Here is a 24,136-nt window from a genome sequence, read left to right on the forward strand (position 1 = left end):
AGCTGGAGTCACAGATAGTTATGAGCTACCTGACATGAATGCTGGGGACTGAACTCAAGTTCTCTGTAAGAGCAGCAAGCATTCTTAACCACTGAGCCATCTCTCCAGTCCCAACATTTCACTTTAACAGAGCTATGATCAGTAAGATTCTTATCAAACGAAGAAGCTGGACAAGGATTTAACATCCTGCCTAGACCAGCTAGATGCTCAGCAGGTCAAGGCACTCGCCACCAACCTGATGACCTGAGTTCAGTCCCCACACAGTGGAAGGAGACTTCATCCCAGCAGTCATTCTCTGACCTCCATGAGCGCTGTGGTATGCACACCCAAACAAACCAACATACAAAGTCAGAATGCAGCAGTAAACTAGAAAAAAGCAGCTCTGATCAAGAAATACGGAAGCCTGGATACCACAGTTCTGTGACTCAGTGGCTATGACCTTGACCTTGACCCTCTCGTGAGCTTGTCACTCATGTAACAAGGGGCAGGTGGTAACTGAAGAGATGCCAGGATAAGCATAGGATACGTCTCTCAGGCGTTCGCCAACAATGGTCAACTCATTCAGTGGGACTGGGGGGGCTGTTGGGGGACCCTCACTGCTCTCCCTTCACAGCTGTTTTGAACTCTGTTTCAGCCACATGCAGCACTCGTCTCCCCCTCCCCCCTCCACTATGCACCTTACCTTGATGCTGTGCCAGCTGACTAGTCTATCTACCTGTGTGACTTTCCTGTTCACGTATCAAAACTGAACTTTGGAGTAGTATACACCTGCAATCCCATCGGCTGGGAAGTGGAGGCAAAGGATCAGAGTTCAAGGACAGTCTTGGTTACATTAGCTTTGGAGACAACCTGAGCTACGTAAGACTACATAAATAAATATTTATTTATTATGATTAAGATTCCCATAGGAGCCAGGTAGTGGTGGCGCACACCTTTAATCCCAGCACTCGGGAGGCAGAGCCAGGCGGATCTCTGTGAGTTCGAGGCCTGGTCTACAGAGCGAGATCCAGGACAGGCACCAAAACTATACAGAGAAACCCTGTCTTGAAACAAACAAACAAACAAACAAAAAAATTTCCATAGGTGACTGGAATGACATTTTCCTTTTTTAGTTACTTTACTGAAATGAATTTAGCTTTTAAGGGGAAATATAAGTAATATATGCTTGTTTCATTTGTTATATGAATATTAAAGTTCCGAGTTGCTTTCAAGAGAAGCAAACACAGCAGAGCTCCCCTGGAAGGGTCTGAAGCTGTGTGGGCATGCCATGCAGGCATGTGTAAGCTCTGCTCCTGGCTGTGCTCCCAGGGAGCACACCACTCAGCACACCGCTGCTTTAAGCCCACCGTAGCCAGCCACAGAGACTGCTGTCAATCACTCACAAGCAGCACCACCACAGCCAGCCACAGAGACTGCTGTCAATCACTCACAAGCAGCACCACCACAGCCAGCCAGAGACTGCTGTCAATCACTCACGAGCAGCATCTTCACTGGCAGCAGGTAGATCAGAATCATCCTCTTGTTCTTCTGGCTGGAGCGATGGCAGTGCTCAAAGGCGAATGACAGGTAGTCCTCAGCTGCAGAGAGCAGACCCATGTCAGACCCAGGTACAAAAGACAATGCTGCTTCCCTTCCCCACGGTGGGAACAGCGGCCCTGCCTCATCTCTGGCCCCAGTGACTCTCCTCAAGTAAAAGCCACAGCCCCAAATTCAACAACAATTTTTCGGGATATTCTTGGACTGCCATGTGGGACTGCGATGGATGGATGGCCTACTTAACAACCAACTATGTGAATTAACTCCGCTATCTGCAAGTCACTGAGATTAGCGTCTACAGCTGGAAACACAGATGCAAATTCTCCACTAACACACTAATGAGGACACAGAATGGAGAGAACACACCACGCGCAGCATACAAAGATCTTCCTATTGTACTTGACGTCTGCCCTGCCCACAACCTCTACAGCGGTTTGCATTTCAAGTCCAACAGTCCAGGCTTAAGACATTCAGGTTTAACGTGAAATGGAAGGGCTGGATGAGAAGCTGTGGCTGAGAAAGGATGACTGCTGGAGACGTGCTGGCACATCAGCTCTGGCTGTATTAGGGTTCCCAAAGGATCACTGCGCTCTCTTAGAACACCACATGATGGAATGTCATCTCAAGCCTAACTTAGGCTTCTGTTTAAAAGGAAAAGAGAAATGGGCAATAATCAAGGAAACCCCTTTTTAAAAACTTGACATCTACTAAAAACATCAGTGAAAAAAATGGCAAAAATGTTATGGAAGCCCAAAGTGAAAACTCAGCAAAGGCAATCTCCACACAGAAGCTGCAGTCTTTGCTGTCACAGAACCCCAGGCCAGACAGCAAAGGAGGACGCTAACAACCACCTCTGCTACTTCCTGGAGAAGGGAGTATGTGACCCTCTTAGAAATAGGGCATTTAGCTGGGCGCACACCTTTAATTCCAGGCTCCGGAGGCAGAAGCAGGCAGATCTCTGAGTTCGAGGCCAGCCTGGTCTACAGAACGAATTCCAGGACAACCAGGACTACACAGAGAAACCCTGTCTCAAAACACACACACACACACACACACACACACACACACACACACACACACACACACACACTCTCCATCTTAATAAAATACAGTCCTTATATTCTCTGACACTATCAATGTCACTCAAATTGGGCAGAATGCATGTGTCATCTAAAACACTGGAACAGAATTATAACATACCTTGCTTGAAGTCACTGTCGAACATGGCCTTACGGCCGACGTAGTATTTGTAGGTGACCCTCTGTGCAGTACTGTAGTCATCTTTCAGATTGGAGCTGTCAATGGCTCTGATAAGAGGCTTACACAGATGGAGTTTGTTGATCTAGAATAAAGAAGAAATCACTTACAATATTCATGAACAATATCAACAGCACAGGCAGATGGAAGAACAGACATGAATCGCTTTACTTTCTTAACATGAATTTCAAAATCATCAAAATTTCTGTAAAAAACAAGAAACTACCTGCTATGGACAGCACACACTCTAGAAGTTTGGAGCTCTGTGAGGGGATGTATCTCTGAAGGGGAGTCAGAGCCAAGGCCCAGTTAAAAGCCTGCACTTAGACCACACGGGCAAGGACAAACTAAATGCCCTATGATGTGAGACAGATTCTCAGACAATGAAGTATGGCAGGCTGCCCTCCACATACTTAATTTATGGACAAATCCTTTGTCCATCCGTATGTCTACATACCCCCTAGTTCCATAAAGTTGATGTTAGAACACAGGACAAAAGGCTCCAGAGAAGGGACACCTATACCCAGAGGTCAGCTCCATCACAGGGACCAGTCACCCGGTGCTCAGGGCCTCAGTCCCCACAGGGACCAGTCACCCAGTGCTCAGGGCCTCAGTCCCCACAGGAATCAGTCACTCGGTGCTCAGGGCCTCAGTCCCCACAGGAACCAGTCACTCGGTGCTCAGGGCCTCAGTCCCCACAGGGACCAGTCACTCGGTGCTCAGGGTCTCAGGCCCCACAGCGATGGTCACTCAGTGCTCAGGGCCTTCCATCTGGGGTAGTTGCATTCCTGAGAGCTATCCCAAGTCAGATCTTCAATTGTTATTTGCTTTTGTGGTAGGGCATGGACCCTGGTTCTTGAGAATGCTGGGCAGGTTTTCTCCATTGAGCTCTAGTCTTTGTATTTAAAACAGAGCCCTGTTCTTGGGAGACACTGAATGACTGCCAGCTATCAGGATTATTAACATGGCTGTGGTTAGGATAATTTACAAATGTCACAAGGCAAACGAAACAAATCGTTTATCTGGGTAGATAGGGAATAAGGTACAAAATCCATGCAAAAGCCAACCTTGAAGTAGATTTTGAACAGCTGGTTCACCAGGAACAGCATCCCCCACTTCTTGGAGTCCTCTATGCCAGCACGACTACGGGAAGAGCAAAGAAACGCGGACAATTACCAAACAAACTGCCAGGTCAAGTTACTGTCCTGAGATCAAACCCCCCAGTTCAAGCCACAGTCACCAAACGAAAGAGCACATGAAAAGTGTGCCTAATAGGTAACATTTAAAAGGGAGAGAACAGCCCTCCGGTCCTCCCTGTCCCAGAGACAGCTGCAGAGACAGCCTCTTCCCCGACACACAACGGGGAGACTGGAGTGAATGGACAGGCTGTATCGGGCCTGGTCACCAGAGCTGCCGAATTCTGGCACTGTTGTGGATATTGCTGCCATCAATGGCCCCTCCACTACAAGGTCTACATGTCCCAGTACGCCTCCACCCACAGAAGTTGCAGGGTACAGTCAAGGCTGAGAACAGGAAACCTGGCATCAATGGAAGGCCACACCCATCTCCCAGGAGCAAACAACAGTTGGGATGTGCTGGTGCCCACTATGCTGTGGACTCTACTGCTGTCTTCACTTGAGAGTGGGGCCAAAAGGGGTCATCCCCTCTGCTCTTATGTTGATGTACCCGTGACTGGGATGAGTGTGGACCATGACAAGTGTGACAGCTCGCTCAGGTTTGTCAGCAAAGCCTCCTCCCACTCAGCCCCCCTTGGCCGAGGTCATCCACGACAACTTTGGCATTGTGGAAGGACTCCTGACCACAATCCATGCCATCACTGGCACCCAGGACTGTGGACAGCTCCTCTAGGAAGCTGTGGTGTAATGGCTGTGCAGCTACACAGAGTACCATCCCTGGATTCACTGGTGCTGCCAAGACTGTGAACAAGGTCACCCAAGAACAGAAGAGGATGCTCAGTGACATGGTCTTCTGTGTTGCCACCCCAGTGTGACTGCTGTGGATCTGACGTGCCACCTGGAGAAAGCTGCCAAGTAATGACACCAAGAAAAGTGGTGAAGCAGGCATGGGAAGGCCCACTAACGGGCATCCTGGGCAGCAGTGAGGACCAGGTTGTCTCCTGTGACTTTAACAGTGACACCACTCTTCTACCTTTGATGCTGGGGCTGGCATTGCTCTCCATGACAACTTCGTAAAGATCATTATTTCTTGGTGTGACAACAAAATGGATACAGTAATAAGGTGGTGGACCCGTGGCCTGCACGGCCTCCAGGGAGTAAGAAGCCCTGGACCACCAACCCCAGCAAGGACACAGGAGGGAGAGACCTCGGCTGCTGGGGAGTCCCTGCCTCAACTCAGCTCCCGACACTTGGGAGCTTCTTCCCGCAGTCTCCATCCCAAAGGGAGGGCCTCAGAGAGTCCTATTCTCTTGAACAGCATCAATAAGTTCACTACACCCACCAAGAAAAGAAAAGTCCACCCAAGAATTCTACTCCCAGTTAAACAGCTAGAGGCCCCTCTGTGGCACTAGCAAAACTGTGTCAAAGGAAACTGTTAGGAAGCATTTTCAAAAGACGAAAAGAACATTTTCTCTGCTAGCAACAACAAGACTCTCCTTAAATACATGAGGAGGGAACTCCAGGAGGGAGCCACGGAGTGACAATTCACTGCACAAGTTCCAGCAGATGAGGTCACAACTAGTAACAACCAAGACGTCCTCATGAGGAAATGTCAGGACACTGCAACCAGGCCCTGCCTACGGCACCAATGTCAAAACTCAGCAAGCACTACTGGGGTCCGTTTCACCCCAAGAAGTAAACAGGAAACGAGCACTTGGAGGGACATGTACATGAAATGTGCTTTAAAGACAAAGGATGAAGAGAAATACCGAGACAGTCTGACAGATGGACAGGGAGAGGAGGTGAACAGACACACGAGCAGAGTGTAGCAAACTCACAGAAGTGGTGCTTAGCGTCGTCACTGTAAAGTTTCCCAACTCGGCTGAACGTTTGTGGATTTCCGTAATAAACATGGGAAAAAGGGACTCAGCGTTCAATGAGTCGTGTGCTTTCCTTGCAAGTGTTTCCCCAGGCACATAACTTGTGCTCAGTGGGTGCTGGGCCAACAGCAGCCCCGGGAACAGGAGACTCAGAGCACAAACTCAGGACACGAAGCAGAAACCAGCTGGCACTCAGGGCAGGGAGGTGAACTGTCTAGAACGCACCCCCAATGACGCTGGTGTAAAGTGCCATCCACTTCCACAGAGCAAAGCCTGTTTCATGGCAGCTGCCTAGCTAGCTGCTGTAACAGCACTTTCATATAGACTGTATAACTAACTGGGACCCCCAAGACACATGCTCTTGCTCTCCAGTTCACTGTCCTCACACATGATTGTAGCTGGAGTTTTTCTGCCTGGCCCACAGTCAGGACAAATCTCTCTCACCTGCCAGTCCCACAGCCTCAGACCCAACCAAGTAAACACAGAGACTTATATTGGTTACAAACTGTATGGCCGTGGCAGGCTTCTTGCTAACTGTTCTTACAGCTTAAATTAATCCATTTCCATTAATCTATACCTTGCCACATGGCTCGTGGCTTACCGGGATCTTCACATGCTGTTTGTCATCGTGGCGGCTGGCAGTGTCTCTCTGACTCAGCCTTCCACTTCCCAGCTTTATTCTCCTCCTTGTCCCGCCTATACTTCCTGCCTAGCCAATGGCCAATCAGTGTTTTATTTATTGACCAATCAGAGCAACACATTTGCCATACAGAACATCCCACAGCACATGATTTATACGTTCAATCTCCTAGAAGAGCCACAGCAGAAATGCAAACCCAGAAAGCAAATCCAGGCATCAAGGAATGCACAGACAAGCACTGGTATGTCACATGCTAACACCTTGCTGACCTGTGCCTGGGCCATGGTGACACATGACACAGGCATGTGTCTGCCCAGAGGCAACCTCTGGATGCTGGGGCACATGTGAACTCCAGGCTAATGTTCCGAGAACAGCCAAACGCTTGGGCCACCAGCAGTACACCCTGTCTTCCTCTGTGATCACGGCCACTATAATGGGTACAAGGAAACATTTCTGCGGCCCCTGCCTGTTTCTTTGGTGACTGGTGATGTTGAGCAGCTTTCTTCCTGCTCACTAACTACCCATCTTCTTTTTTCTCTTGAAGATTTTGGAAATATATAGCTTATTACAGCTGGACATGGTGGCACACACCTTTAATCCCAGCACTCCAGAGGCAAAGGCAGGTGAATCTTTGTAAATTGGAGGCTAGCCTGGTCTACAGAGTGAGTTCCAGGACAGCCAGGACTACAGGGAGAATCCCTGTCTCGAAAAAATAAAAAAACAAAAAAGGTCTAATAGAAACCAACAACTCAGGAATACAGAAGCTCAATGAACCTTCTACAGGAGACTAAAAATCTCACTAGCTAGAAGAGCAATGCCCTAGTCAGTGAGGGAGAAAAGCAGAGTGTACCCCAAGGAGTAAGGGTGAGGGCCTGTCTGTCAGAACCACGGAAGCCAACAAGGGACAATGACAGGGAGGGACAGCCAGGCTACACGTCCACCTGGCACAAGGTCTCCAAAACTGAAGGCAGATGAAGTTTCAGGAAGTAAGTGCCGACTTCTGATCAGAACAACTGCACAAAGGACAGACCGCAGGAGAGCTCTTCGGGGACAGATCAGCGCATGCTCCAGAAACGGTGCCTGCCTGCATGCGATGTTCTTTCTTGTTTCCTTCACAGACAGCCCTCTGCCCCTCACTTACGTGTCACTGGCACAGACGCGGAAGCAGCTCATCAGCAGCTCGGCGGCTTTCTCCAGCATGTCTCCAACTTTACTCTTCCCTTTCTTCACCAACTGCTGATCTGCCTAACGATATAAAAATTACCTTTTTAAAGCAAACAGGCAAAATTAAGAGTCCAAGTCCCCAGTAGTCTACACATCATCTGAAGAGTAGCCAGTGCTCCTACCACTGAGCTGACTCCACAGCCCCCTCATACTGTATTTTAAGAACTGAGAAGTGTATGTATATTGCCCACATCTGTCCTCAAGTCCAGCTGACACCAGCTCCAGTTTGGCTGGTTGGTCTTTGTCAACCAAACACCCAACCTAAACATAGCTGGGAAGAGGGGGTCATAACTGAGAAAATGCCTCCACAAGGTTTGCCTATAGTCCAGTCTGTGAGGTATTTTCCTAATTAGTGACTGATGGGGGAGGGTCCAGCCGCCCATTGTAGGCAGAGCTGTGCCAGAGCAGGTGGTCCTGGGTTCTATAAGAAAGCAGGCTGAGCAAGCCAGTGAGCATCTCTCTTCTGCGGCCTCTGCTTCAGCTCCTGCCCTGCCTTCTTTGACTGGCTGTGATGTAGGGTGGTTTTGGTGATGGTGTTATTTCGCCACAAACAGCAAACCAAGCCCCCAGCCTTGATCTGCTTTGCACAGTACTGAGCAGCTTCCTCTCGACTTAGTCTCTGATCTTTCCGCCTGCGCATGGCAGTCGGCCCCGAACAAAACCTGCCAAGGGAAGTGGCGTCAGTCTTACCCCGTGTTAGGAGAGAACCAGCCTGTCTCCTCTCATTTTGGAAGATGGTCCACAGCTGAAAGCTCTTAGGGAACAAGGGCCTTAGGAAGGTGAGTAGGTCCTGAGGAGGCCCTGGTGAACAGGGCCAATGCCCTTATGGATGAGGTCCCAGAAAGACTAAAACAGTGGTTCTCAACCTTCCTATGCTGCAACCCTTCGATACAGTTCTTCATGTTGTGGTGACCGCCAACCATAAAATTATTTTGTTGCTACTTCAAAATGTAATTTTGCAACTGTTATGAATCATAATGTAAATATCTGATATGCAGGATATCTGGTATGTGACCCCCAAAGGGGTAGCAACCTACAGGTTGAGAACCACTAGGCTAACGAGCTGTCTCAGTGGTTAGGAGTGCATAATAACTGCTCTTACAGAGGACCCAAGTTGTATTCCCAGCACCCTTATTAGTTCACAACTTCAGTAACTCTAGCTCCAAGGGAGCTAACGCCATCTTCTGGCCTCCACAGGCAACTACACTCACAGACACACACATAATTAAAAAATACAAATAGGCCGGGCGGTGGTGGCGCACGCCTTTAATCCCAGCACTCGGGAGGCAGAGCCAGGCGGATCTCTGTAAGTTCGAGGCCAGCCTGGACTACCAAGTGAGTTCCAGGAAAGGCGCAAAGCTACACAGAGAAACCCTGTCTCGAAAAACCAAAAAAAAAAAAAAAAAAAAAAAAATACAAATAAGTCTGGGGGGGGGGGCGGGGAGCTTCCTTGCCCACCCACCATTAGAACTGAACAAAAAGACACCATCAGCGAAACTGAAACAGACGGCAGTCTCACCAGACACACGACCTTGTGTTGGGCCGTTGCTCTCCTTATGGAGATATGAACTAGCTGTTTACACCCCACCAGCCCAGAGTACACTGTGACCACCGTCAGAATAGACTGAAACAGAACTGTGACAAAGCCACATAATCATGCAGGGCGAAAGATCAGTGCCAAATGCAGGATGAACCAGAGGGTTTGATGCAATGGTAAAATGCTCACTGATGCACTGCAGCGGCCACAATGTACTACCCTTTAAGAAAGGCTCGGGGGCCTGGGAGACAGGTCAGTCAGCAAAGAAGTTGCCTTGTAAGCACAGGCCCGGATTAGATTCCCAGAACAAGGGTTGAAAACAAACAACAACAAATCAGAACATGGTGGCCTGTTGTGGAACATTATTTTAAGATGTGTTACATTTGTTTATGCTGTGGAACATTTGTTTAATGATGCAAAGATGTGTTGTATTCTTTTATGTTGCATTTGTTTAACTCTGTGAAGCTGTGTTACTGTGCCTGTCTATAACACCTGATGGTCTAATAAAGAGCTGAACGGCCAATAGCGAGGCAAGAGAAAGGATAGGCGGGGCTAGTGGGCAGAGAGAATGAAGAGGAGAAATCTGGGAGGAGAGATCAAGGATTGAGCAAGAGAAAGAGGAAGAAAGGACCCTGGGGGCCAACCACCCACACAGCCATGAAGTAAGAGTGAAAGTAAGATAACAGAAGTAAGAAAAGGAAAAAGCCCAGAGGCAAATGGTAGATGAGATAAGTTAAGAGAAGCTGACTAGAAATAAGCCAAGCTAAGGCCAGGCATTCATAAAGAATAATAGGCCTCCTTGTGTTTTATATGGGAGCTGGGTGGCAGGTCCCCCAAAAGAGTAAAACAACCAACTACAGTGGCATATGCTTGTAATCCCAGTCAATCAACCTAGCCTAGCAGGCAAGAGCCAGGCTGATGAGCTGAGACCCTGTCACAAGACAAAACAATCCCCTAAAACAAAAGATAGATGTAGCCTGAGGAATAACATCGGAGGCTGTCTCTTCCTCCTCAAGCACAAGTGCAAACACATGCACGTGGTTCTGGGGGCTTTGGTTATGATGATCTAAAAGGTGTTAGAAATATGCCTCCCTTCCCCTGTTCCCAGATGCCTCAACAAAGCAGCACCTTACGATGGAGTGTGCAGGAGCAGCGAGACCCTGACAGTCTCTGTTGACCTGGACTAGGTTGAGAGCCTGAGACACCAGGTAATGCCACTCTTTTCTGGTTTGTTTACATGAGCCACCAGATCTACCGTTGTTGTCTAACGTGTATGAGTGCTTTGCCTGCATGTGTGCCTCTGGGACCCACAGGCTAGAAGAACATGTCAGATGCCTAGGACTGGAGTTAGATGGTTGTGAGCTGCTGTGCGGGTGCTGGAAATCAAACCTGTCCTCTGTAAGGAAAGCAAGTGCCCTCAGCCACCGAGCCACCTCTCTAGCCCCATCTTCCTCAGTTACTGTCTTTCCAGTCTGAGATCCCACTTGGTTCTTTTTTGCACTTTCTCTTTGCTGAGAACTCCAATGCTCTCATTTGTTTGGGGTGCTCCTAATTGTCCACTGAAACATTGTTATGATGGCTGTTTTAAAATGTTCATCAGCTCGGTGGTGGGATATGGGGGAAGTCTCTTTGTAATCAGTGACCTCTGGGGTGTGTGCTATAAAGCTACAGGCCTTAGGTAGGCGCCCTGTTTCAGCAGGTCTCTGTTGGTCTCCCTGTGTTAGTGGGAGAGCAGAGACCCTACCTCTTTGCTGGCAAGTGGGTTGGGGCTGAGGACCCCCACTGCTGCTGCAGACTGTTTGTGCAGCCCTGTCAGAAAGTGCTGTCTTGTGGGGATCCCCCTCTGCTTCCTAGAGGGTTCCTCACTGCCTGGAACATGTCACGGCTCTTCTTGCCAGGCTCTTCATCAGGACAGACGGGAAGCCCAATCCTTCTCTCCTTGTCACAGAGCTGTGTAACCTCTCACATCTCCAGGCCCGCAACTGTCTTTGTGAGAAGGACAATGGGCAGCTGGTCTGGAACCAGAAATCCCCAACAGCTTTAAAAACTGTAACAAGGACTTAGCCCCGAAAGATGCTTCTGTGGCTCTAGAGCTGATGTACACTGCTCCCCTGTAAAATCCAGGGTCGGAACCCCTCAGCCACTACCTAGACCTACATCAAGCTATCCTGAGCACAGGCCACATCCTAGAAGTAGAAGAGGGTGTAAAATTGCTCCAGTATCCTTCTACTCAGCACAATGGCTTGCCATCTCCCTCTACACAGAGAGGCTCTGTCTGCATGGACCAGAGGACGACCAGCCAAGCTGCCTCCTAGTCTTTCCCTTCCTGCCCCAGATATATCCCACTTTCTGTTTATCCCTCAATACTTTTAGGAAGCAAGACATGGCAATTAAGCAGTAGTCACCCAACAGATTTAAATGTAAAATAACAGCAACTGGAAATTGAACTTACATTATTGGCAAATATCCGAAGGTCAAGTGCTACTGCATACATGACGGGCAGAGCCCTAAGGGCAAAAGGCAAATATGTCTGCAGAGTTAAAAGGTCCAACATCCTACCACTGACACCCAGGCCGACCACCTAGAACCAGGTCCACACCCTCCAACGAGGATGGCGGCTCTTTTGTTCCGCATCTGTCACACTGCAACCTCAGACTTCCTGGCCAAATACTCACTTCTTACTCCACACCACTGCCCAACCCTGCTCAGGAAAATCGACCTGGGTCTGGCTGGGAGCTCCCAGAACTGTGTCCTTCCCTAACTCCCCACCAGCAGCAAACAGCTCCATGTAAAAACACTGAGGCTCCAAGGAGGAGCCGGAATGTAGAATTCACACATCAATGGTCTGTGAACATCTAGCTTCCAGCACTGCGCTACATTCATGTGTACACTAAGTCTTCATTTGGAAAAGAAAAAGTGCAACTGGTTTGTGCTGCACGCCTTTAATCCCAGCACTCAGGAGGCCGAGGCAGGCAGATCGCTGAGTTCGAGGCCAGCCTGGTCTACAGAGCAAGTTCCAAGACAGCCAGGGCTACACAGAGAAACCCTGACTCAAAAAAAAAAAAAAAAAAAAAAAAAAAAGGAAAAAAGTGCATCAGATATGAAGACTCACATTTGTAATCATAACATTTGGGAGGCTGAGGCTGGAGAATGAGAACTGCCAGGCCAGCCTAAACTACAAAGAAAGATCCTGCCTCAGACTTCTCCCATAACTGCCCCTCAAAGACTGGGACTAAGGATGTAGCTCAGGTAGAGCAGAGCACCTGCCTAGCACCCACAGGCCCTGGGTTTGATCCCCAGAACCGTATAAATGGGACACAGTGGCACATGCCTGTGGTTTCAGCATTAAAGTAATAGAATGAAGTTCAAAGTCATCTTCTGCTACAGTGAGTTTCAGGCTGACCTAGGGCAGAAGAAACCCTGTCTCAAAAAAAAAGCTTAAAAAGATGTAACAATATACTAAGCGGCAGAATGCTTGCCTAGCACATGCAAGGACCTGGGTTCAAGCACCAGCACTGAAGAAAAACTTGTTAAGGAAAGGACTGGGTTGGTTGTCTGTGAAAGGCCTCTGGCTAACTCTGGTGTAAACAAAATTTAAGTATTTTCCTAGTTTGCTAATAAATCATAAATCTTAAGGTTAGTCTTCAAGAAATTTAAAATAATCCAAAGGAACTATAGTGTGCCTTTAACCTATGTCTAAAAGCAAAAGTTGAAAACTAAAATGAGGGGGAACCATGGTACTTAGTAAATATTTCCACAACAGAAATACTGAAGTAGCACTTACTATGGAGATATCGTACCTAACCTGTCCGCTTGGCCATTTCAGTCTAACCCTAGCCCACACCGACATCATGTACTGATCTCCAGCCATTTCTGTTGATACTTACCAGTTTTCTTCTTTGTGGGCCTGGAATGCCCGCAGGAACGATGTACTGCATTAAGGAAGGTATGACACACAGGATCTAGGTAATGCTGCACTAGTAAGACAGACTAAGGAGCAAGGCCTGCTCTTTAGAGGACTGTCGTGACAGCGTCAAATCTGGACGGCAGAAAACACACCACAACATCCATGTGTCAGCAGCCGAGTAGACTCAATGTGTTGTTCACTTCATACAGACCTTCTCTGAAACAAGACTTTATTATAACTGTTCATGTAGACCAGGCATCGTGACACTCCTTTAATGCTAGCACCAGGAGAGGAAAGTGCCAGGCCAGCTTCCCAGTAAGACCCTCCCCCACCCCATTAAAAAAAAAAAAAGATTGTGTGTATATGTGAGTGAATGAGTGCGTGCGTGCGTGTCTAGATGTCAACTGTGGGTATAATTCTTCAGGCTGCCCACCTTCTTTCTTGAGACAGACTCTCTCACTGGGATCTAAGCTCATCAATTAGACTAGTGAACCCCAGGGATCTGCCTGTCTCCAGTTCCCCAGGGATGAGATTACAAGCACACATCACGACTCCTGCTTTTTTGTGGATGCTGGGTTCCAACTCAAGTCCCCATACTTACGGGACAAGCACGTTACCTACTGAGCCATCTCCCCAACTCGTTACAAGGTTTTTCTCTTTTACATTTGTACTTGCTTTCTGAGTCCACTGATCATGAGCTACATTTAAGTGCTCAAGAATCTATAGTATAAGGTTTATTTTACCAACAATAGAATTCTTAAATTCTAGGGAGACTTGGCTAGTAGCATTCTCTTCTGAGTGTATTTAAACACAGTAGTTTTCAAAATAAACTAAAAATCTAGAGATCTACAAATACTTAGCATGCTCATTGATACGGATCATTACAGAAGTTGATATTAAAAATCTGACTCTTCAGTGAGCAGATGGAATAAAGGTGATGTATGTATCTGAGTCCACTCCTCTCCATCCAGGCTGATTAATGGACCTCTAAGACTTAACCAGTTCCTTAATCACTACAAGATATTCTGTCTTAATAGGTCTTTAGGTGAGGGAGCACAATAATGGGTTTCACTATGGCATCTTCATACGTACATGGTATTGTCAAAACATTCTTGGCTGGGCAAGATAGTGCATGCTTTTAACCTTAGCTCTTGGGAGGCAGGAGGTGGATCTCTGTGAGTTCAAAGGCCAGCCTGGTCTACACAGCGAGTTTCCCGGCCAGACAGAACTCCAGTCTCAAAACAACACAAACAAAACATTATTCTTGGGAGCTAGAGACAACGCAGTGGTCAGAGTGCTTCTGGTGCAAGCCTGAGGACCAGAGTCCAGATCCCAAGTGCCCACACGGAAAGCTGGGAATGGCCGTGCCTGCCCATGATCCCCACACTCAGGTTAAAGGATATTGGACAATCACCGTCTGGCACTTGTAGGCCTCTATGAAGTCGTGATTCCCCACAGCATAGGTACACCTGGAAAAGAGATGAGAGGCTGAAGAGCACCTACACATGGAACCCAGATGCACATCAACCCAGAGTGCACTCTATCACACACCTCGCCCACTCTCTACTGCTCCTGGAAGGTAGCTCCTGCTTGGCAGAAACCATTTGACTGACAGCAACCAGTGTAAGGGGAAGTCCCACAAAGACACTACTCTGCCCAGTCCCAGAATGGGAAACGGTTCAGCTGTCCTGGGTAGGGACTAGTGACAAGCATGGCTGGTGCTCCGTGCTGTCAGTGGCCTCCAGAGACACTCCATCCAGGCTCCTGCTGGCAGCCAGAGCCAGCTCACCCCACGCCTGGAACCCACTGCAGAGAGAACAGGGATGGGAAAGCAGGAGGTGCCTCTTGCTAAAAGTTGGAACATAGTGACCTCCTTCTGCTCTTCCAAAGGCCTGGCCCAGCTTGCTCTGAACTACAATAGGCATGCAGCAGGCAGAGGACAACGCTGTGCACATGGCTGTAGGATGTATAGTTCTGCCTCAACCACCTGACAAATCATGTCAATAAAGAGAAGTTTCCGTTTTTCTCAACTCAGATTTTTTTCCTCCAAGGCAAAGATATTAAAAACCACATTATTTTCATAAGAAAAGCAAGACCTCAGTTAGGCACTACAACTAATAAGACAGTCCAGTCAGTACAAATAAAAGTGTGACACAGAGAGGCACATGACACATTTGTCCACTTTCCCAAGTTAATTATTCACTGCTTCAAGCAAACAATGATACATGATAAAGTCTGCATGAATCTAGTGATGTGTTTACATGCATGCAGCTGTGTATGTTGGTTTTTCCTACTGCTGACAGATTACCTTAAATGAGCCGCAAACATTTCATCATAAGGGGGCTCCAGAACTTGCTGGCATTTCTCTTCTGGAGAGGCCATCTAATCCATAAGGAGAAAGGGGTACAGTAAAGTTAGTGGGCATGAAAGACGGCGGTGTATATACAGAGCTTCAGATGAACACTTTCAGAACTTCACAGCCCAAAGAAATACTTCAGTCTGGCACTTCTAAGAGAAGGCTCACAGCTCCACCAATATCTATATTTCAAGAAAGTAAGAACCCCGAGAATGCAATTCAGTTGTTTGCTGCAGGCCACAAAACATGCTAGGCACTTTCAGACATATTTATTTTTATTGTATTTGGTGTGTGTATAGGTGTATGATGTGTGCCTGTGTGAGCCCATATATGCCACGGCACACACACAGGTCACAGGAATACTTTCCCCCACTGGGCTCTGGGGAGTAAACTCAGGTTGCCAGGCTTGCTCAGCACCGACTTCTACACACCTTTTAGTACTCAACAGCCGGTCAGTCAAGAAACACTTCAGTGACTCCTACGGCTTTCACAACAAGGTGGACTCTCCTTCCAAAACTAAGGTCAACAAGTTAGTGGCCATGCCATTGAAGAGTCACTCCACAGCTTCCTACAGGGAACAAGTGTCCTGGGCTAGGGGCCAACAGAAATTTCTAACCTTAGCTTCCTTCCAATGATAAGGTCCAGACAATTTGAGCACACCTATGAGGACGAACTTTACATGTCACCTGGACTGGCCTTAAAGTACCCAGAATAAATATGATTTCTGGGTGTCTGGAGGATGTTTCTGGAAGAAACAGGCCTGGAATTGGTGATTCTGTAAAAGAGATATCCATGTCCAGCAAATGGATACTCACCATCCTGTTGTGGGGTTGAACAAGACAGAAAAAAGAAAAGAAAAACCAAACACACCCTTCTGGCTCCTGACTGCCACCTGAGTTGAGACACTATCACATCTCAGGAAGACCTTGGGTCTACCCACAGGCTCAGGACTCAAACTCAGTGGCAGCACTGCTTCCCCAGTCCTCCAGCTAAAGATGGCAGGTCATGCAAGGGCCTTCTCGGCCTCCATAACCACATGACCCAACTTCCCTCAGAAATCCATCTCTCTCTCAATGTACATATGTATTGTGTATGTATAGATGTATTTCTCAGTGTATATATGTATTGTGTACGTATAGACATATTTCTCAGTGTATATATGTATTGTGTACGTATAGACGTATTTCTCAGTGTATATAAGTATTACGTATGTGTAGATGTATTTCTCAGTGTATGTAAGTATTACGTATGTATAGATGTATTTCTCAGTGTATATAAGTATTACGTATGTATAGATGTATTTCTCGGTGCATGTAAGTATTACGTATGTATAGATGTATTTCTCAGTGTATACAAGTATTACATATGTATAGATGTATTTCTCAGTGCATATAAGTATTATGTATGTATAGATGTATTTCTCTCAGTAGTTTTTCTAATAGTGAACTAGAGCAAATGAATTAACAGGAGGCCTCACAAGTGTAATAAACATCCACACAGTTACACGTAAAGGCGGAAAGGAAGAATACTGACATCAAAAAATCACCATTCTGAGCCAGGGGGATGGCTCACCAGGGGAAGGTGCTTGCTACCAAGCCTGACAGCTTAGTTCAATCCCCAGAACCCATGTGGTAGAAGGAAAGAACCAACCCCATAAGTTGTCCTCTGACCTTCACACACACACCATGGCACATGCATGCCCAAATACATACACACAAAAATAAATAAGTTTAAGATTTAACTGAAATAAAACAAAACAAAAAAACAGAAAGACAGACAGAATCATTTTACAGTTCCTCATGAACCTATCAGATGAAAGGTCAATGGAGTACTGTCCAAAAAGACAGACTACTTGGTCACCCACACAAGCCCCCGCCGCCCCAGATGAACAGCAGCAAGCATAGCACACTTTCATACTGTGCTGTGGCCAAGTAGCTGGGCTCTCTTCAAGTCGCTGGACTCACTTCTTAGGACAACAGCTCTTAATGCTAGACATCAGAATCACTTAGGACATCCTGGGGCAGACTACCTTGGTTGGGATGCCCAGTCTAGTCACAGTAGACTGCCCCATCTTCCTCCCCAAGAAGAGCTCTGTTCCCGTAGGAACACACTTGAATGTTATAATGGGCGTCTGCACAGAAATAGAACTTTATAAACTATACAATATTTAAGTTCCAAATGGAAAAGGCTCAGTCTTGGAGCAGGTCTGGAAAATGTGCTCTGTGAAAGGCTTTGCCGACCTCTGCCGGCTCAGTCACCTGTGCCACTGTGGCAGGGAGGCCACCAAAACAACACCTGAACTCTCCAGGTGGAATCTTGGTTCCGAGTGGGATTCACCAAGTAGGATTCACCTATAGTGCATGATGACTTCTAGTCTTTGGGGCAGTTGAATATGGACATGGTCTAAGTTCCAGGGCATCTCCCTAGTGACAGTGATATGTCACTGACTTTAACCCTGAGTTATACAAGAATCAAATATAGGAGTATGAGGTACAGTGCTCAATAAGTAAAATGGGATCACATTAATCATAAAGAAATTCTGAAGTTTTCAAATGAGAGTGGCAATATTGGTTTCCTTGTATCCAAACTTTAAACTTCCATGGGAAACTGAGTGCCCCACAGTCCTCTCTGGAGGCGTGTGTAGCCCTTCCTGACTGAGAACCAGCATTCCCTCACCTCTCCCCATTCTCTCTAGATACCATGGGCATAGCTATTACCTACCTGGAGCCGTGGGTTTGCAACATGAGGGTGCTTGAAAGACACCAGCTCTGCACAGGACGCTCCATCTCTGGTATCAATGGCTTCATATACCTGAAACAAGTTGAAGAGGAAACTTGAGCAGGGAGACAAGCATCCGCTCTCTGGGACCTGAGCAATGCATTGAAGAGGGAGACAAGCATCCGCTCTCCTGGGACCTGAGCGATGCATTGAGCAGGTAGGCAAGAATCTGCTCTTATGTGACCTGAGCAATGCATTGAGCAGGAAGGCAAGCATCCGCTCTTATGTGACCTGAGCAATGCATTGAGCAGGAAGGCAAGCATCCGCTCTTATGTGACCTGAGCAATGCATTGAGCAGGGAGGCAAGCATCCGCTCTCCTGGGACCTGAGCAATGCATTGAATACCACAAAAGCAGTTCCCTCCTTCTGTGAAAGAGGCCAGAATAATCAAAATGTAAAGTCATACAAGAAACAATTTCATTTCAAAATGGGATCTTCCTAGGTCAAGAAAACAGAAAGGCCAGAGTCCCAGAGAGGCCCCTCTAATGGTCTCAGGGACACTGGCTTTATATGAGGCACTAAGATTACAAACCCATCATTCCATTATTCTTCCCACTCGAACCCTGGCACAGCCTCATAAGGAGAAGCCTTGTCCTAGTTAGTATCAAGGATTCTGGTCACTTGTCACACTTGAACAGGACTCTCTGAAGGCCTCCAAGGCCCCCAGAGTTTTTTCCACAGGAAATCTGTGGGTAGTTGAAGTTTCAGAACTGGAGCACACATCATGAACCAGAAGCACACTTCTGATGGCTGTAGGTACTAGGGGCCCAGTGCTCACTGAGGTCCAGGTACCAGTCCAGGTAATGAGCAGTGCCAATGTCGGGCAGGGAGCAGGGCTCCAGGGCTGCTCATTTTCCAGTGATCTCCTTTGCAGTGACCTTGGAGATGGCAGCATGAAGTAACCCTAACACCAGTGGCTCTGTATGTCCACAGTCACCTGAGCTGTGTCTAAAACCTCAAGTACAACGTAACTAGCAACTGGCTCAACTCCACAGGACCTTGCACTCAGGCCCAGACTCGATTTTAAGAGTGTCCTATCAGAGCCCTGCCCCAATAGCAACATAAGGAAGTTAGAGTGGAGAAGAAATAAGGACTGTGACAGGCCTAGGGAGCCAATCTTGACACAGCAGCTGGGGGCTGGGGATGAAACTCAAGGTAGAGAGCGTTTGCTAGCATGTGCAAGTCCCTGGTTTAGTCCTCAGTATTATTTTTAAGTGTCTGGTCACACCATGGATACCTCATCCCTGGCACCCAGCCACCAAATGCTAACACAGAAACTGCATCGTTTTAGGTCAGACACCATATGGATCATGAACTTATACCCCAAGCAAGCACCTGTGCACAGTACCCTGGGCTGGCACATGGAGGAGTTTGCTTCAGGCATCCCAGGAGACATCTCTCCCAGCTGACTAGGTCTTCTTGGGCCCCCCACACCAGTCCACAGGGGTACCATCCGCTCTTAAAACTCACAATTCCTTAAAACTGTACACATCTAACAACAAACTGTACCCGTTCTTTCTATCCACTGAAATCCCAGAGCAACAAGCACAGCTGCTACCAGGCCTGGTTTGTAAGTTCCGTTCCTCGCTGACAGGAAGCAACACTCCTTGGAGAAGGGCTGACGCAGAGCTGGGACAGGAGACACTTGGGTGAGCTTGGAAAGCACATGGCCCCAAAGAGGCTCAAGGAAGGGCAGGGCCAGGTTCAAAGGCCACAGAAGCCAGCTGAGGCAGCCTGTGGGAATTCTGAGCGACAGTATAACTGGGAATTAAAATAATCCATAATGTATGCTGGGTGTGGCAGCACACGCCTTTAATCCTAGCACTTGGGAGGCAGAGGCAGGCAGATCTCTGAGTCGAAGGCCATCCTGGTCTACAAAGTGAGTTCGAGGACAGGCAGGGCTACACAGAGAAACCCTGTCTTGAAGACAACAATAAAAAAGATTAATTTATTTTATTTTATGAGCTGCCATGTGGGTGCTGGGAACCAAACCTAGGTCCGCCAGAGCAGCAAGTGTATTAAACCACTGAGCCATCTCTCCAGCCCAGAAATTATTTCTTAACTTAAAAAACAAATAGCAGATACATACAGAAAGAGGACCAGGATGCGGCACAATGATAGAGCAATTTCCCAGATGCATCAGACCCTAAGGTCAACCCTACATAAAAAGCAAGCCAGGCCGGGCGGTGGTGGCACACGCCTTTAATCCCAGCACTCGGGAGGCAGAGCCAGGCGGATCTCTGTGAGTTCGAGGCCAGCCTGGGCTACCAAGTGAGTTCCAGGACAGGCGCAAAGCTACACAGAAAAACCCTGTCTCGAAAAACCAAAAAAAAAAAAAAAAAAAAAAAGCAAGCCAGTGCAGAAAGGAGAACAGGAAATCATATCCTGGCCAACTGATACAGCACCTGGTTTGGAAAGGGCTGTCAGTGAGGGTAAAGCATGTCTATGAAAGGGTCTGGAGGACAGGAAGCTCACAGCCTCACATTATCCAGAGCAGAATACATGTAATGTGCAGCATGGTTGCACTCTGAATCCAAAAAACAAATCGTAAGGAACAACTTGCAAGAGAGTAGAAAATTAAATAAGAGTTCTATATTAGAAAACTTGTATTGATGTTAAGTTTCTCAGGCTACTAAATATATTGTAGTTACAGGCAATGTCCCTGTTCTTAGGGCCATGATGCCTGTAGTTGTGAGCCCTGACTTCGAGGTGTTTTATAGCTGTTAACCTTGGAAAATGAAGTAAAGTTTCCTTCTGGTGTGACCCCGGACAGAAGTGGATCTTCCCACTCCTTGCGGTAAGGGGTAGATTCCTCAAGCTCCATGTTTCTCTCTAAAACACGTACAGACACTCCTCACAGGCCACTGCATCACCCCTATTGAACTGGGATACCTAGAAACCAGCACAAGCATGCTGATGCCACGCTACTCCCTGTGATTAAGAAAGAGCAACCCTAGCCAGGCGGTGGTGGCGCATGCCTTTAATCCCAGCACTTGGGAGGCAGAGGCAGGTGGATTTCTGTGAGTTTGAGGCCAGCCTGGGCTACAGAATGAGTTCCAGGAAAGGCGCGAAGCTACAAAGAAAAATCCTGTCTCGAAAAAACAAAAAAAAGAAAAGAAAAAAGAAAGAAGGAGCAACCTTGACCCCTGGTTCAAGCAACCAAAAGAGGAATAGGCTACCTTACTAACCTGCAAGAGGGTAAAATCTAATCAACCCTATCTCAACAGCGTCTGAGAAATTAACACAGGAAACACAAGGAAAGAGACAAACAATGTGTCAACATGTAGGTGATGGCCAAGGCTGTCACTTGGCCAACAGTAAGGTCCCTGAGGTTCAAGCATGACTCTCCAGAAACAGCATCTTTTGGAAAGGCTAAGTATTAAATATGTGCCCTCTAGAGACAGAGTCTGAGTTTCAACTGCTGCTTCTGAGCAGACATGGTTAGCCACCTACCAAGCTTTTCAGGGCACCTTGTGATAGAATTAAACTGAACACATACTCATGCAGCATTGACAAGAGTGCTGCTACTTAAGAGGCACACAAGAACTAACAGTTGATCTCTTATTTCCCTCATCAACCCAAACTATGTTCACTGCATGAGTCAGATCAACAATGGGATTCTCAGAGCTCTGCTGAAAACACACAGCCGAGAGGTGTGTTGATGAAAGTAGGAAATGAAACTTACAACGAGAGCCAACATAACTGCTGCTCACTAGCACAAGGTCCGAACACTGGCAAACTGCTCAGCTTTGCTGTTTAGCCCTCTGGTTTTGCTCTCCTGCCAGCCAATGCTTCCTGACTCACAATACAAAGGTACAAAACCACGAGCCTCATGGCTCAAGTATTACAGCGTAAAAGCAAACCCATCGGTATAAACAAACAAACCAAAACAAAGTAGCCCAGGAATGGTGGCACACATCTTTAATCCCAGCACTCAGGAGGCAGAAACAAGCAGATTTCTGAGGCCAGCCTGGTGTTTACACAGCACATTCCAGGACAGCCAGTGGTGGCTACACAGTGAGACTATCAAAATGCAAAAACAACGAACAAAACAAGACAATGGTCTGGGTGGTGGTGGCGCACGCCTTTAATTCCAGCACTCAGCAGAGCCAGGCGGATCTTTGTGAGTTTGAGGCCAGCCTGGTCTACAGAGCGAAATGCAGGAAAGGCGCAAAGCTACACAAAGAAACCCTGTCTCAAAAAAACAAACAAACAAACAAAAAAACCACCAAGATAACGTCTGGAACTGCTATGAAAAACAAAAAAGATAATGTCTGGGACTGCTATGAAAAACAAAAACAAAAAATGACAGCATAAGAGACAGGCCTCAGCCTTTGATCCAAGTACTCAGGAAGCAAACGGATCTCTGTGAGTTCAAGTCCAGCCTTGTCTACAGAGTAAGTTCCAGGACAGCCAGGGCTGCTATACAGAGAAACTTTGTCTCAGAAAGGGGGGGGGGGGGCGCAAAGACCTCTACCAAGTGGGCCATTAGAGGCATGGCATGCTGTGACTTAACTGTCAATCAGGAGGCAGCTATAGTTGACACTACCGACTTCCACAATTAATCAGACCTCTTCCCTTCTGAGCATTTAGGCTCAAATTGCAATGTTTGTTCCCAAGCTTCCCTAGGGCTTCTAGCTAATAAGATGTTTGAGACAGGGAACAGGGGCCTTGATAATAATAGAGCTAAATGCAAAACCAAGATTCATAAACATCTAGAAACAGCAGTGTAATCATTTGAAACGTTCATCAAACTTTCCCATCTGGCTGTCCCTTGCACCGGGTGTGTTGACTAGTGGGCTTCATACCTCTCTGTTCTAGGATTGTGGAGAAAACGCAAACTCAACCCTCAACCCAGACGCAACACTGCTTGTCTGTGCCATTCGCAGGCCTTGAGGGACACCTCTTAAGACACAACGTGCTTCGTGCAGATAGTGCTACACGGACAACAGCTTTTACGAGGAACACCGATCTTGGTACTTGGACCTGGAATCCTCCTCTCTGTCCCAGACCGGGAGGGAGGCACTTGCAACTTTTGAGCAAGGCCTGCTGCCCGCCGCAAGCAGCAGACCCTCCTCGCCTCAAAGGCAGCCGCAGATTCCCACCCCCAGGCCCGGTCCGACCCAGCGCCAGGACCCACCCCGGTGGCCAGGAGGCAAAGATCCCGGGCGAAACCCACCTGCTGTAGGTACTGGTTGATGGTGATGTGCGCCATCGCAGCGGCCGCGGGTTTTAAGTACCTCACTTCCGGCGCAGGTCCGTCCCCGCTCCTTGTCCCCCACACTGTCTTTCCCGCACGATGGTTCCGGAACCGGTGGCGCCAAGCGGAGCGAAGCTGGCGCGAGCACCACCCTTCTCTTAGTCGTCAGTGATCCGGGTGCGGTCACTGGGGTGCCTCGGCTCCGGCGGGGGCGGGCGCGCGCGCGCGCGAGGGCGGAGGACTGACGTGGAGGAGTCCCAACCGACTTGGGAACGTGTCCTAGTGACTCCCCCGTCCCCCCCCACTCCCCCACCCCTTCCTGGATGAGGGTGAGCCGCTCCTCGGTCCTCACTGTGCAGAGATGCTCTTGGCTCTCACACCCTCCAGCAAAACAGAACCGAAGTCCGGACTCCACTTGGGGAACACGTCCCCGCGCACTCCTAGCCCTCCCCGGAAGTGTCCCTGAGTCCTCCTCCTCCCACACCCCTCACTGGAGCACCCCGCTGCCCAGCCCTCGGCGGCGTGCGGTGTCTCGGAGCATCCCTGAGCCCCGAGGTGTGGGGTTGCCCCGGAGACAAGGCTGTGGGGTGCTGCGCCCCAGCCCTCGACGTGACGTTGAACCCCTAGCTGCAGAGCGCTCGCTACGGGGGAGGGGGGGGTGGGGGTGGGGGTGGGGGGGAAACCA

The 24,136-nt window shown here is 48.1% G+C and overlaps 1 protein-coding gene across 1 annotated transcript; it reads right to left on the bottom strand.

Moving 5' to 3' along the window:
- Window positions 1–710: 710 nt before the first annotated feature.
- Pcid2 (PCI domain containing 2) lies at window positions 711–24,103 on the bottom strand. The gene is made up of 10 exons (XM_059244695.1): window positions 23,431–24,103; window positions 18,195–18,284; window positions 15,426–15,499; window positions 14,519–14,586; window positions 13,098–13,137; window positions 11,663–11,717; window positions 7,591–7,694; window positions 3,861–3,936; window positions 2,737–2,878; window positions 711–1,577 (listed from the first exon to the last, which is right to left on the bottom strand). Exons 1-10 carry the CDS (start codon window positions 23,464–23,466, stop codon window positions 1,465–1,467), a joined length of 798 nt encoding a protein of 265 aa, XP_059100678.1. The 5' UTR covers window positions 23,467–24,103; the 3' UTR covers window positions 711–1,464.
- Window positions 24,104–24,136: the final 33 nt, after the last annotated feature.

This window comes from Peromyscus eremicus, chromosome 17 (assembly GCF_949786415.1).
Source record: "Peromyscus eremicus chromosome 17, PerEre_H2_v1, whole genome shotgun sequence".
NCBI lineage: Eukaryota > Metazoa > Chordata > Mammalia > Rodentia > Cricetidae > Peromyscus > Peromyscus eremicus.